Source organism: Zalophus californianus, chromosome 11 (genome assembly GCF_009762305.2).
Source record: "Zalophus californianus isolate mZalCal1 chromosome 11, mZalCal1.pri.v2, whole genome shotgun sequence".
In the NCBI taxonomy this organism is placed as follows: Eukaryota; Metazoa; Chordata; class Mammalia; order Carnivora; family Otariidae; genus Zalophus; species Zalophus californianus.
The window spans coordinates 98,370,757-98,384,248 of NC_045605.1; the positions used below are offsets into that span (position 1 = coordinate 98,370,757).

Consider the following 13,492-nt stretch of genomic DNA (forward strand, 5'->3'; position numbering starts at 1 on the left):
CCCAGTGTCCATTACATCATGTGTCCTATTTAATGCCCATCACCCATTGATTCCATCCCCCCACTCAGTGACTCCATCCCCCACCCACCTCCCCTCCAGCAACTCTCAGTTTTTTTCCTATAGTTAAGAGTCTCCTAAGGGGGTCACCTGGGTGGCTCAGTTGGTTAAGCATCTGCCTTTGGCTCAGGTCATGATCTCGGGTTCCTGGGATTGAGTCCTGGGATCGAGTCCTGCATTGGGCTCCTTGCTTCAGCGGGGAGCCTGCTTCTTTCTCTGTCTGCCACCCCCCCACTTGTGCTCTGTTTCTCTCTCTTTCTGCCAAATAAATAAATAAAAAAGAGTCTCTTAAGATTTGTCTCCCTCTCTGATTTTGTCTTATTTTATTTTTCCTTCCCTTCTGCTATGATGCTCTGTTTTGTTTCTTAAATTCCACATATGAGTGAAACCATATGATAATTTTCTTTCTTGGATCGTCATCCTTATTTTTACATTATCCTATTTCATCCTATCTTTCTTGGGGACTACAGTTAGATATTTAAAAGATAAGTTTGATATTTTAAACATAGTGTTGCTTGCATATATTTAGAAGATGGTCACTCACAGGAAATTATGGCAAAACATCTATTTTTAAGAATTTATTATTGAAGTGTAATTGACATAAAGTGTTATAAGGTTTCAGGTGTACAACATAGTGATTTGACAGTTCTATACATTATTCATTGCTCACCAAGATAAGTGTAGTCACCCATCTGTCACCATAAAACAGTATTAAACTATTATTGATTATATTCCTTATGCTGTACTTTTCATCCCCTTGACTTATTCATTTTATAATGAAATTTTTACCTTTTAGTCCCCTTTCGCTATTTCACCCTTCCCCCCCCACAATCACCTCTGAAAACCACCACTGGCAAACACCACTTTTTTCTCTTACTTTAAGAATCTTGTTTGTTTTGGCAAAACATCTATTTTTAAAACGCCTTCATGTAGACTGAGATCTAATCTGATATAAAGTCCTGAGAACATGAGAAATGTCAGCATCACATGATCTTCCAAACCCTGGTTATGAAATCACCTTCTGAAGACAAGTTTCTGAGCTCTTCCTCAGGAATCCCAGGCTCAGTACAGAGATAGGTCTGTTTGTCCCTGGCACTGGGCTCTCCCTTCTCCTCCTTTGAGAGCATCAGAAGCGATCCCTCATTGGCTAGAGCTTTTGAAATAAGTTCTGCTCAGACATCTCACAGTTGCTCCAACCAGCTCCTGCATTTGTTACTGCAGAGATGTGTAAGGGCATTTGTATCCCAGGGAGTTGGCGGTGGGCTAACTTTTAGTGTCCAGAGATCTGCTCACAGGTCCAGTTAGTTTCTTTGCTGAGATAGTAACTTACCACTATGCTGTCCCTACTCATACGCAGATACCTTTTATGACTTATTTTAAAGTGAAGTGAGGCTGGCACAGATGTTTTGTCCTCCTGTGATCATGGTTAGTGAATGATGGTTAGTAGCGGTGTTCTTGGGCTCCTCTTGTCAGCATCTGTTGTCCCTGGCATACTTTCTGTCCTGGTGATATGTCTGAAGGCTGTAACCTTGTCTCAGCAATATCACTAGTTTTTATCTGATTCATTTTTTCAATCTAAATCATTTAATTCTTACAACTTAAGAGAGAGTATGCAATGCTATTTCCATTTTACAGATTAAAAAAATCAGTAGAGAAATGAAGCAAAATGCTTGCATTGACAAGGCTAATTAATACAGGAGACAGAAGAAAAATCAAGCCTATTTGATCCAAAGCTCTTAATCTCTGACTTCAAAGTATCTATTTCTGAATCTCTCCTGGAATTTCATTATGTACATATTATGAATTCTTTTCTGTAATCCAGATCCATGGTTATTGCTCAGTTTTGTGACACTGACTTGTTCTTACATCACTGGTAATTTCCTGCCCCAGCTGTTCAGACTCTTCCTTTGTCCACATCTAAAACACAACTTTAACATACAGATATTTTCTGCCTTAACTCTACAGACTTGATCACTTGTATTTCTTTTGCATCAGCCAATTCTCCAATTCTTTCTGTAGACAGTTGCGTACTACAGGGAATGGTGGTGATGTAATTTTTATAAAGTACCTTTGTGTGGAAGTGTTCTCTTCTTGGGATTGTGACAAGTAAAGAGTTTTTATTGCTGTGGTGCTGGAACATATATAAACCTCTCAAATTTAGGAAGATAAGAAAAAGTATATTTGAATGAAAGTGCTTCTTAAAGACTCCCTGGTGTTCTATACTTTTTGGCATATATAGTTCTACTCTTTTAAAGTAAAACTTCATTCTAGCTGTAATGCAAGGTAAAGAGTGTTCAAGAATATTGCTGCTTATCTATTGGATACCCACAATCAGGGTAACATTATGACATTTGTGGCCTCTTGCTATTTTTGTCCTTATGAGTCATTCTCCTCCATTAAAAATTAAAAATTATATTTTATGAGAGCATTGGTATAAAGATGACTGTTCTGCAAGTTGGATTTAGATTATATTCATTTTTTCTTCTTATTTGAAAAGAAATTAAACGGCTCCTAAAATTATAGTGGGCTCTAGGCACCATGTGTACTGTGGCTTAATGGGTATGTTGATCTTGCCCACAATATATAGGCTTCTGAAGAAAAGTGATCCAGACAGGACAGTTGACTGTCCCAAGTTTAATCAACTAAGAAGGGGAATAAATCTCTCTAAATTATCACTAGATATGTTTATGTAAATACTGTAATCACAAGTTTCATTTATCATCAGTTTTCATTATTTGCTCCCAGAGTTTCTTCATGACATTTTTCACTTCTGCATTTCTGAGGGTGTAGATTAAAGGGTTCAACATGGGAGTTACTATGGTATAAAACACAGTCACAGCTTTGTCAGCAGAGAAGGAGGTCATGGGTCTCAGGTACAGGAATAAACAAGGTACAAAGAAAAAGATGACAACAGTGACATGAGAAGCACAGGTAGACAGGGCTTTGCGACGCCCTTCAGAGCTATGGGTCCTCAGAGAGTGCAGGATGACAACGTAAGAAGCAACCAGAACAGAAAAAATTAAGAAGCATAGTGATCCACTGTTGGCAGCAATCAGAGGCCCCAAAGTGTGAGTATCTGTACAGGCTAGTTCCAGGAGAGGTATTAAATCACACATAAAATGGTCAATGACATTGGGGCCACAGAATGGCAACTGGACCATGAACAAAACCTGGATCCCTCCATGAAGAAAGCCTAAAATCCCAGCCATTCCCAGCAAGAAAGTACAGACAGGTCGGTTCATGATGGTCATGTAGTGCAAGGGCTTACAGATGGCTACATAGCGGTCATAGGCCATGACAAGTAATATGATGATCTCAACTCCACCAAAGAAATGTTCAGCAAAGAGTTGAGTCATGCAGCCATTGAACGATATGGTGTTCTTGTCAGAGATCAAGTCAAAGATCATTTTGGGTGCTATGGAAGAAGAGTAGAAAGCATCTAAAATGGACAAGTGGGACAGAAAAAAGTACATGGGAGAACCCAGGGCTGGGCTGATGAAGATGGTGACCGAGATGAGCAGGTTACCTGTCAGTGTGATCAAGTAGGTGATTAAAATTACAGCAAATAAGAATTTCCTCAGTTCTGCGTTCTGGGTCAGGCCCAGCAGAATGAATTCTGTTACATTTCTCCTCCTTTCCATGGATTCAGCTTGGGTTATGTTCCATTGGGAAAGATCACATGGTCCATCTGGAAAGATCACAGAAAATCTGAGGAGCATTTTTAATTCCACACTGATTATCTTCCATAATCTCTTCAGTCCTGGCCTCTGGGATTGATAGAAATACACCTTCCACTCACCTCAACTACTTTCGAGGTAGTGATAAAAAGGAATAGAAAGAGGCTAGATTTTCTTATTCATCTAATTTGAATAGTGACAATATGTTACAAACACCAGAATAAAAGCAATTTTTTACTATGACTGTTGACCTATGATTGACTTCTAAACTCTGGCTCTAAAACCTTACAGATGGCTTTCATTCACTATTTTCTGGGACGGTTTCATCAATAACAACTATTTTGAAGTTATATTTGCCCACTGGCATGTATATTTATAGGTATAGGAACACAATGCTCTTTAAAATGTCAAGTGTGTATCAGATAGGAAAGTGCCATCCTTACTATAACTATACCAGCAGTGTTCTTTGAGATAGGATTCCTTTCTGTCAAATGAATGCACATACACACAGAGAGACAGAGCTGCAGCTGGAGTTTTTCCCCTTCAGAATGCCAAGGAACTATCTTTATAACAGCTCTTTGAGCCACATTCCCTCAACAGCCCTGGATGTTGTGTCTGACTCAACATGACTAATACATACTCACTCTTCTCACATCTTTGGATGCAGATATGTCAGTGGTACAAAGTTCCCTGAAAAGTCCTCAGTAATTCTTAAATGAATTTTCTGTGCAATTGGTCTTTCATCACATAAAGAATAATGCTCTGGAGTAGATTTAGAAACCTAGTCACTTTTACAAATGGAATTAAATGAGTCCTGAAGTTTCCCTGAATTACCTGTTGTGAAACAGAAATGTTATCTAAGATAATACAAGTTTTTCTTTTGACATAAGTTTAGTCAATTAAGGTGAACTTAAAGTATTCATTGCTAATTGGTGGAAAATTGAATATATACAAGAATGTATTCTTTTTTTGAATGATCTGTACATGCATTTTCAATAGTGAGTACATGTTACAAATGATCATAGGATATTTTATTCCTTCTCTCCCTCTTTTTCTCCTTTCTCCAATCCCTGCCAAAAAAAAAACCCATAACAACGTATTTTTCCTCAAAAGTTTCTGGACACAGAATTCAGCATCATGACCTTTCAGTTTCAATAAAGGTTAGGAAATTATCTTTTGTTTTCCAGAAAGCTCAGTCTTTTTAGTTGTTTCTTCTCTATCCATGGCTGCTATAGGTGGCAACTATGTGCTTCATCATCCATAATAGATTTAATCCACTAATTCTAACTTCAGTGTGGCACATGGAAGTCATGAAAAGGGGAACCAATTTGAAATAATCACATATAGAAACCTACTGAAGCAATCTACTACTACATACATGTGAACCACGATTTTATAAAAGTGACCTTAGTAGTTCTCAACAGCCTCTTGTGTGGCATCATTACAGATCACTTTTTTACTGATATTTTCATGTCATCATGTTCAAATTCATCTTTAGAGAAAAAGATTACCTTCAGTTCACAGAATCTAGCTATAAAAACTATTTGGTAAAAATAATTTGGGTAAATTAAGTTAATTTTTTTAAAATTTGTGGAAAAAGAATTAGTTATTACTCACCTGGATCTAGTTGATTGTGGATTCCACTGTTTTCAGATTGCACCCACCGATTATTTTCTTCCCTTGAGAGCATAGCCCCACAGCTGCAAATATACCATGTGAACTAACAAGTGGGTCACTGCAATTCTCTGTCAGACAGCTCCTCCAGAATTGGTCATTTTAGTTTGTTTTGGTTCCCATTATCAGTCTGAATTTACTTAGAAAATGAGCTATTTTAGTTAGGAAACTTCATACTCTAGGATTTAATTTCCACTCACTTTCTTGACCTCTTACGGAAATATAGACACGTCTTCAAAGTACATATATTTTTCAGATCTCAGAACTATATTTAATCTAAAGTAAAAATATGGGAACAAAGAAAAAACTTTGTTAGAAAAGGCTAGTATATGGAACTATAAAATATATAAGTGCATCAGATCCAGTTGATTGGATTTTTTTTTCAAATCCTGCCAAATTTATGTTTCCCAACAAGTCCATGAGCAGTGTGAAGAGAATTCTTTTTTATTCCTCCTTTTAACCACCTAAGCTTGAGAGCAGTGTCTCCCATATGAATCTTAAGCTTTTTGGTTGCTCTGCCTCTGTCATTTAGTTAAACGTTCTGTAATTCTTCCTTCATAGACTCTAGAGAAATACTTAAATAGACTTTCACAAAGTGCAGGATTTGCTAATGCATTGACCTCTCAAGTCCTCAGAGGATTAGTAATTGGTCCCGTTGGAATCTTTGCTGGAAGCCTCAGTCACCATCTTTCATTTGCACCTGCTTGACCCCCACAAGATTCATTAGAGGCCAGTTTTAGAAATGCACTTGTACTTTGGTGAAACATGTGTCAGTGGCTATAGTTTAGGATGAGATTTTGGTAAGAAAAGTAGGAAGGCTTCCTGATAGGGCTTTGCTGTTCATTTTGACATTGTTGAGCCTGGCACAGGATAGGGGGTGGTTTTAGGCATAGATCAGAGTTCAGAGAATGGATTTCTCTCTGAAAATATGAGTGTTCTAAGTATATAGTTGTCTTGAGCATGGAAATGTCATTGAAATGACATTGAAAATGTCATTTCAAAATTCCTCAAAAGTTTCTGGACACAGAATTCAGCATCATGACCTTTCAGTTTCAATAAAGGTTAGGAAATTATCTTTTGACATTGAAATGTCAAATGACATTGAATATCAATGACATTGAAATGTCATTGAAAACTGTTTCAAGGTTATGTGCCATGTTACTCTGGGCGACTGACATTTTTATTAGTGGCTGACAAAGGAGACTCAGATGGCAGAATTCTCAGCTACCAAAGATTGGGTAATTTATGAGCCCTAGATCTATCGACTTCCTTTGGATGAAAGATCCTTATGATGTGTTCATGGGAATATAGCTTTTCTCTCTTTCCCACACAGAAGGAATTGTGGAGATTTACGGTAAAGAGCAGTCCTTCCACATGGTCGGCATTGAGATAATCACACCAAGGTAAACATCATATATAAAGACATTAAGAGGTAGAGGATGGGATCAGTATAGAAAGGAGGCTCCACTATAATCTTCTCTCCCTCAGTTTCTGAGTTTTTTAAAAAAGATTTTATTTATTTGACAGAGAGAGAGACAGTGAAAGAGGGAACACAAGCAGGGGGAGTGGGAGAGGGAGAAGCAGGCTTCCCGCTGAGCAGAGAGCCCAATGTGGGGCTTGATCCCAGGACCGTGGGATCATGACATGAGCTGAAGGCAGACTCTTAATGACTGAGCCACCCAGGTTCCCCAGTTTCTGAGGTTTTGAAGAGCTGGATGAAATCATGCACAAATCACCTTGAAAAAAATCAACCTTTACCTTTAAGGAAAGTGATACACTCCTGAAGTCCCGCACCAGTGTCTTCAGCCCTGTCCTCAACAGTTAACAATTTTCCTCACTCACAGTCTGTTTCTTTCCCCCTTTTTTTAAACTGTGGTAAAATACACATAATATAAGATTTGCCATTTTAACCATTTTCATTTTTAAAGATTTTATATATTTATTTTAGGTAGAGTGAAAGAGTGAGAGAGAGAGAGAGAGAGAGAGAGAGAGAGAGAGAGAGAGAGCATGGCAGGGGGCAGAGGGAGAGGGAGAAGCAGACTCCCTGCTGAGCAGGAAGCAAGACCAGGGGCTTGATCCCAGGACCCTGGGATCATGACCTGAGCCAAAGGCAGCTATTTAACCAACTGAGCTGCCCAGGCACCCATAACCATTTTCAAATGTACAGTTCAGTGTCATTAAGTATATTCACACTGTGTGCAAACATCACCACCAACCATCTCCAGAATTTTTCATCTTTCCATTCTAAGAATCCATATCCTTTAAACAATCACTGCTCATTTCTTCCTTCCCCCAGCTTTGGAAAGCAATGTTTGCTTTCTGGTTCTTTGAGTTGGACTATTTTAAATATTTCATATAAGTGGAATATTGCAGTGCTTCTTCTATCACTGGTTTATTTTACTTAAGAGTAATGCCCTCAAGTTTCATCCATGTTGTCACAAATGACAGGATTTCCTTCCTTTTTAAGGCTGAAAGGTATTCCATGTCTATATATACTACATTTTTTTGTTTGAAAGATATGCATCTGTTGATGGACACTGAGGTTGTTTCCACAACTTAGCTATTGTGAATAATGCTGAAATGAGCCTGGGAGTGCAAAGAATTCCTTGAGATCCTGATTTCAGTAGTTCTGGATAAATACCCTGATGTGGGATTGTTGGATCATATGGTACTTTATTTCAATTTTTTGAGGAACCTCCATCCTGTTTTCCATAGTGACTGTACGAATTTACATTTTTACTCTCAGTGAACAAGGGTTCCCTTTCTCCACATCTTTACTAATACTTGTCTTCTCTTGTCTTTTTGAGACTGACCATTTTAACAGATGTGAAATGATACATCATTGTGGTTTTCATTTGTATGTCCCTGATGATTAGTAATGTTGAGCATCTTTTCATTTACTTGTTGGCCATTTGTATATTTTCTTTGTGGGAATGTCTATTCAAGTCTTTTGCCTATTTTTAAATTGGGCTATTTTTGCTATTGAGTTGTATGAGTTCTTTTTCTATTTGGATACTACCCTGTATTACACATATGGTTTGCAAATATTTTTTCCCCATTCTATAGGTTGTCTCTTTGCTCTGTTAATTGTTCCTTAGCTGTACAAAAGATTTTTAGTCTGATGTAGTCCCATTTGTCTATTTTTGCTTTTGTTGTCTGTTCTTTTGGTGTCATATCCAAGAAATCATAGCTCATTCCAATGTGATGAAGATTTTCTGCTATGTTTTCGTCTAAATGTTTTACAGTTTCAGGCCTTCCATTTTAAGTCCATTTTGAGTTGATTTTTGTAAGGTATAAGATAAGCATTCAATTCCATTTATTTGCATGTGGATATCCACTTATCCCAGCACCATTTACTGAAGAAGTTATTATTTTCTCATTGTGTATTCTCGGCACCCTTGTCAAAGATCAGTTGACCATATGAATAAGCATGGGTTTATTTGTGTGTTCTCCATTCTGTTGCATTGGTCTATGTCTATCCTTATGCCAGTACCATATTATTTTAATTACTAGAGCTTTGTAATATAGTTTCCAGCTTTGTTCCTCTTTCTTAAGATTGCTTTGGCTATGGGGGTCTATTGTGGTTCCACATGAATTTTGGGATTGTTTTTTCTTATTTTTTAGCTTTATTTATTTATTTTAGAGAGAATGAGAGTTTGAGGAAGTGGAGGGAGGGGCATAGGGAGAGGAGGAGATCTCAAGGAGACTCCACAGTGAGATAGGAACCTGACTTGGGGCTTGATCTCACAGCCCTCAGATCATGACCTGAGCTGAAACCAAGAGTCGGATGCTCAACTACTGAGCCACCAGGTGTCCCAGGATTGTTTTTTCATTTCTGTGAAAAATTTCACTGGGCTTTTTTAAAAAAATTAATTAATAAATTAATTTAAAAAATTTTATTATGTTATGTTAGTCACCATACAATACATCATTAGTTTTTGATGTGGTGATCCACGATCCATTGTTTTTGTATAACATCCAGTGCTCCATGCACTACGTGCCCTCCTTAATACCCATCACTGGGCTAACCAATCCCCCCTCCCCCCTCCCCTCTAACTCTAGATCACTTTGGATAGTATGGACATTTTGGCAACTTTGAATCATACAATCCACGAACAGAGGATGTTTCCATATTTGCCTTTTTTTTTTTGTTTTCACTTTCTTTCATATATGTTTTATCACTTTCAGTTTACAAATCCTTAAATTTTTTAGTTCAGTTTATTTCTAAGTATTTCAGTCTTTTTTTTTCTTTTGTAACAGTGATTCTGACCTTATAAGGCAAGTTTAGTAGTTATTTTTCCTTTTCAAATTTTTAGAAGTGTTTGAGAAAGATGGGCAATTATTCTTTAAATGTTGCTTTCAGATTTCACCAGTGAAGCTCTTTGGTCTTGGGATTTTCTTTCTTGTGAGGTTTCTGATTATGGATTTAATTTCCTTGCTCATTAGTGGTCTGTTCAGATTATCTTATCTTTGTGCATCAGATTTGGTAGAATGTATGTTCCTAGGAATTTATTTCTTCCAGGTTATCCAATTTTTTAGTGTGTAATTGTAGTAGTTTCTTATAATCCTTTTATTTCTGTGGTATGAGTTTTAATGTCCCATCTTTCATGTGTGATCTTTTCTCAGTCTAGCTAAAGTTTGTCAGTTTTGTTTTACTTTAAAAAACAACTTTTATTTTCATTGAGATTTTTCTATTGATTTTCTAGTCTCTATTTCCTTGACCTATTGTAACCTTAATTATTCCTTCCTCTGCTAACTTTGTTCTGAGTTTTTTTTTCTCATTTCTTGAGTTATACTGGTAGGTTACATGAGATCTTTTTAAATGTGGGCATTCATTGCTATAAATTTCTCTCTTCATATTGCTTTTGCTGCATCCCATAGGTTTTGGTGTATAATTGTAAATTTTGTTTGTTTTGACATGTTTCTAATTCCCATTTTGATTTCTTCTTGACCCATAGGTTACACAATAATGTGTTATTTAATTTCCATGTATTTGTGATTTTTCCAGTTTTCCTTCTGCTGTTGATTTCGTTTCACTTCCTTGTGTTCAGAAAAGATACTGTATGATTTCAATCTTTTTACATTTTTCAGGACTTGTTTTGTGACCTAATATATAATCTATCTTGCATCATCTTCCATGTGCACTTGAGAAGAATGTATATTCCTCTGCTATTGGATGGACTGTTCTATATATGTCTGTTAGGTTCATTTTGCTAACAGTGTTGTTCAAGTCCATTGTGTTCTTATTGATTTTCTGTCTATATGTTGTATCCATCACTGAAAGTGGAGCATTGTTGTCTCTTAGTACTATTTTGTTATTGTCTCTTTCTGCCTTTATATCTGTTAATATTTGCTTGATATATTTAGGTATTCTAATATTGGGTGCATAAATATTTATAATTATTATATCTCCCTGGTAAACTGACCCTTTTACCATTATATAAAGTCCTATTTGTGACAGTTTTTGTTTTAGAGTCTATTTTGTCTGACATAAGTATAGTCCTTGCCCTCTTTCAGTTGCCATTCACATGGAATGTCTTTTTTTCATCACTTCACTTTGAGACAATGTATGTCCTTAAATCTTAAGTGAGTCTCTTGCAGACAGCATAGAGTGGGATTAAAAAAAATCCATTTAGTCATTTTATGTCTTTTGACTGGAGAGTTTAACCATCTTACATATAAAGTAATTACTTATAGGTAAGGACTTAGGCTTGCCATTTTGTTTACTGTGTGTCTTGTAGCTCTTCTGTCCCTCTTTTCTTTTCTTACTGCCTTCCTTTGTATTTTGTTGATTTTTTGGTATTGATATGCTTTCATGATATTCTCTTTCTTTTGCAGAACTTTTGTCTTGGTTCAAATCTGGACTCCTTTTATTTGAATTCTTTCTCTTAGAATGGCACTGTGTCTATATCTCAGATTACTTTGCATACCCGTTGCATTGTTTGCATTTGAAGTCTGAAGGTTGTTGTTCAAATTTGAATGTGTAGTCTTTCTATCTGGCTTACTCAGTTATCATTAAGTCCTTTTTTGTCCTAGATACTTTTGGTCCTATTAGCTAAGGCAGAAATCCATCTAACCACAGATACTTCACAGTTGAAGTGGTGTATAGTATATCTTTGACAGAAAAATATTCCGCCATTTATTTTTTGCCTGGGAATCATGTGCGAGATTGTATGGCTGCACCTGGAAGAATGTTATATCCCTTTTGGGATTTAGTCAGAAAAAATAATTTCCTCTAGGAAGAGCCCAGATTTCATCATAAATGGTGCCCGTGGAATTGTGCAACAAGACAGCGTTAATTTTGGGATGAATCCTCTCTCGTTCTTTAAAATTCATTCATTTCTGGTTGATCTTTATTTCTTATCATCAGAAATCTACTTTGACTACACATATGGGATTGAAACTATGAATTTTTGCCTGAATACTTAGACATTATGCCTTTCATTGAAATATTTTATTGTCCAGTTGGTTGTATAATCTATACCCAGAGCTTTACAGAGAATTTTTCTACTGAATACCTAAACTCAGGTATTTTTCTATAGGTTGTGACAATATTATGCTGATTAGCAATGTCTTTTTGATCAATAACTTGAAAATTCAGAGAGTTTTCTAATTGGAAGAGATTTTAGTCATCATTTAATCAAAGATTGATATGAAAGAGGAACCATTACAGATTACAGAAAGCCAGGGAGCAAAATATACTTAAACTCACATATTTTGACTTCAAGACCATCATCCTTTGTATTAGTTTTATTTCTTAAAAGAAGAATAAAGTTTGTTTTTTTCCTTCTCTAGTCACATGAATTGTTACCCAAGATTACTCTGTGACTCCAGAGCTTCCTCATGGCATTTTTCACCTGAGTTTCAGAGGGTGTAGATTAAAGGGTTTAACATGGGTGTTATCATAGTATAAAACACAGCCAATGTTTTGTAAATGGGGAAGGTGACCATGGGCTGAAGGTACACAAATATACAGGGTACAAAGAATAGGACAACTACAGTAACATGGCAGGTGCAGATAACAGAGCCTTACACTGTCCTTCAGTACCATGAGTTCTTAGGGAGTAAAGAATGAGGATGTAGGAGGTGATAAGAATAGAAAACATGAGCAGACACATCAGCCCACTGTTGGCGGCAACAAAAAGTCCAAAGATGTGAGTGTCAGTGCAAGAGAGTTTAGCAGAGGGAAAAGGTCACAGATGAAATGGTCAATGACATTGGGGCCACAGAAGGGCAACCAGACTACAAAGAGAATTTGAATCAGAGCATGAAGAAATCCCCCAGCCCAGGCCATGGCCACTAGGTGGACACGCATTCACTTGTTCATTGTGATCCTATAGTGTAGGGGCTTGCAGATGGCCGGTAGTGGTCATAGGCCATCACTGTGAGCAGGATGATCTCAACTCCTCCAAAGAAATGCTCTGCAAAGAGCTGAGTCATGCACCCAATGAAGGAGATAGTTTTCTTTTCAATGAGTAAGTCAAATATCATTTTGAGATCCATGGTAGAAGAACAGCAGTGGTCTACGAAGGACAAGAAGGACAGAAAAAAATACACAGGGGAGTCCAGGAATCTGCTGGTAGTGATCGTCATGGCAATGAGTAGGTTGCCTGCCACAGTGAGAAAGTAGATGAATATAAACACAGTGAACAAAAGTTCCTGCACATCTGGGTTCTGTGTCAGGCCAAGCAGAATGAATTTGGTCACATTGTTCGTTTGTTCCATGAATCCACTTTGGCATCTGAATATTTGATTTATCTGTGATTAGCACAGGGATTGCAATTGTGGCAGATAAATTTGATCAAGCAAATCATTTCTGTCAGGATTGTCTTCTGTGAGACTGATGGAAACCCCAAGCAGATAAACTCAGACTTAAAGTTGGGACTTACTACTAGTTATATAATGAACACATTGCCTCTTCACCCTCTGACTGACACACAGACATATGTGCATACACATTCACACTTACACTCATCTATATCCACAAATACAGGAATGTAGTTTCCTTCCTGTAATTGCACCTGGGTAGATATTGAACAATTGCCATAGTATTTTCTCCCCTAAGAAAACCGGACTGAGAGGAG

The 13,492-nt window shown here is 37.1% G+C and overlaps 2 protein-coding genes across 2 annotated transcripts; both read right to left on the reverse strand.

Annotated features, from left to right (window-relative positions):
* Positions 1–2,768: 2,768 nt before the first annotated feature.
* On the reverse strand, positions 2,769–3,785 carry LOC113914485 (olfactory receptor 4C45-like). Its single transcript, XM_027579746.1, has one exon. The coding sequence runs from the start codon at positions 3,774–3,776 to the stop codon at positions 2,769–2,771; it is 1,008 nt and encodes a 335-aa protein (XP_027435547.1). The 5' UTR covers positions 3,777–3,785.
* Positions 3,786–12,199: 8,414 nt separating this feature from the next.
* On the reverse strand, positions 12,200–13,186 carry LOC113914935 (olfactory receptor 4C5). Its single transcript, XM_027580559.1, is given in 5 exon segments — positions 12,200–12,275; positions 12,277–12,430; positions 12,433–12,588; positions 12,591–12,770; positions 12,773–13,186. Coding segments are annotated over 5 exon segments (927 nt in total). The 5' UTR covers positions 13,134–13,186.
* Between the last annotated feature and the right edge of the window lie 306 nt (positions 13,187–13,492).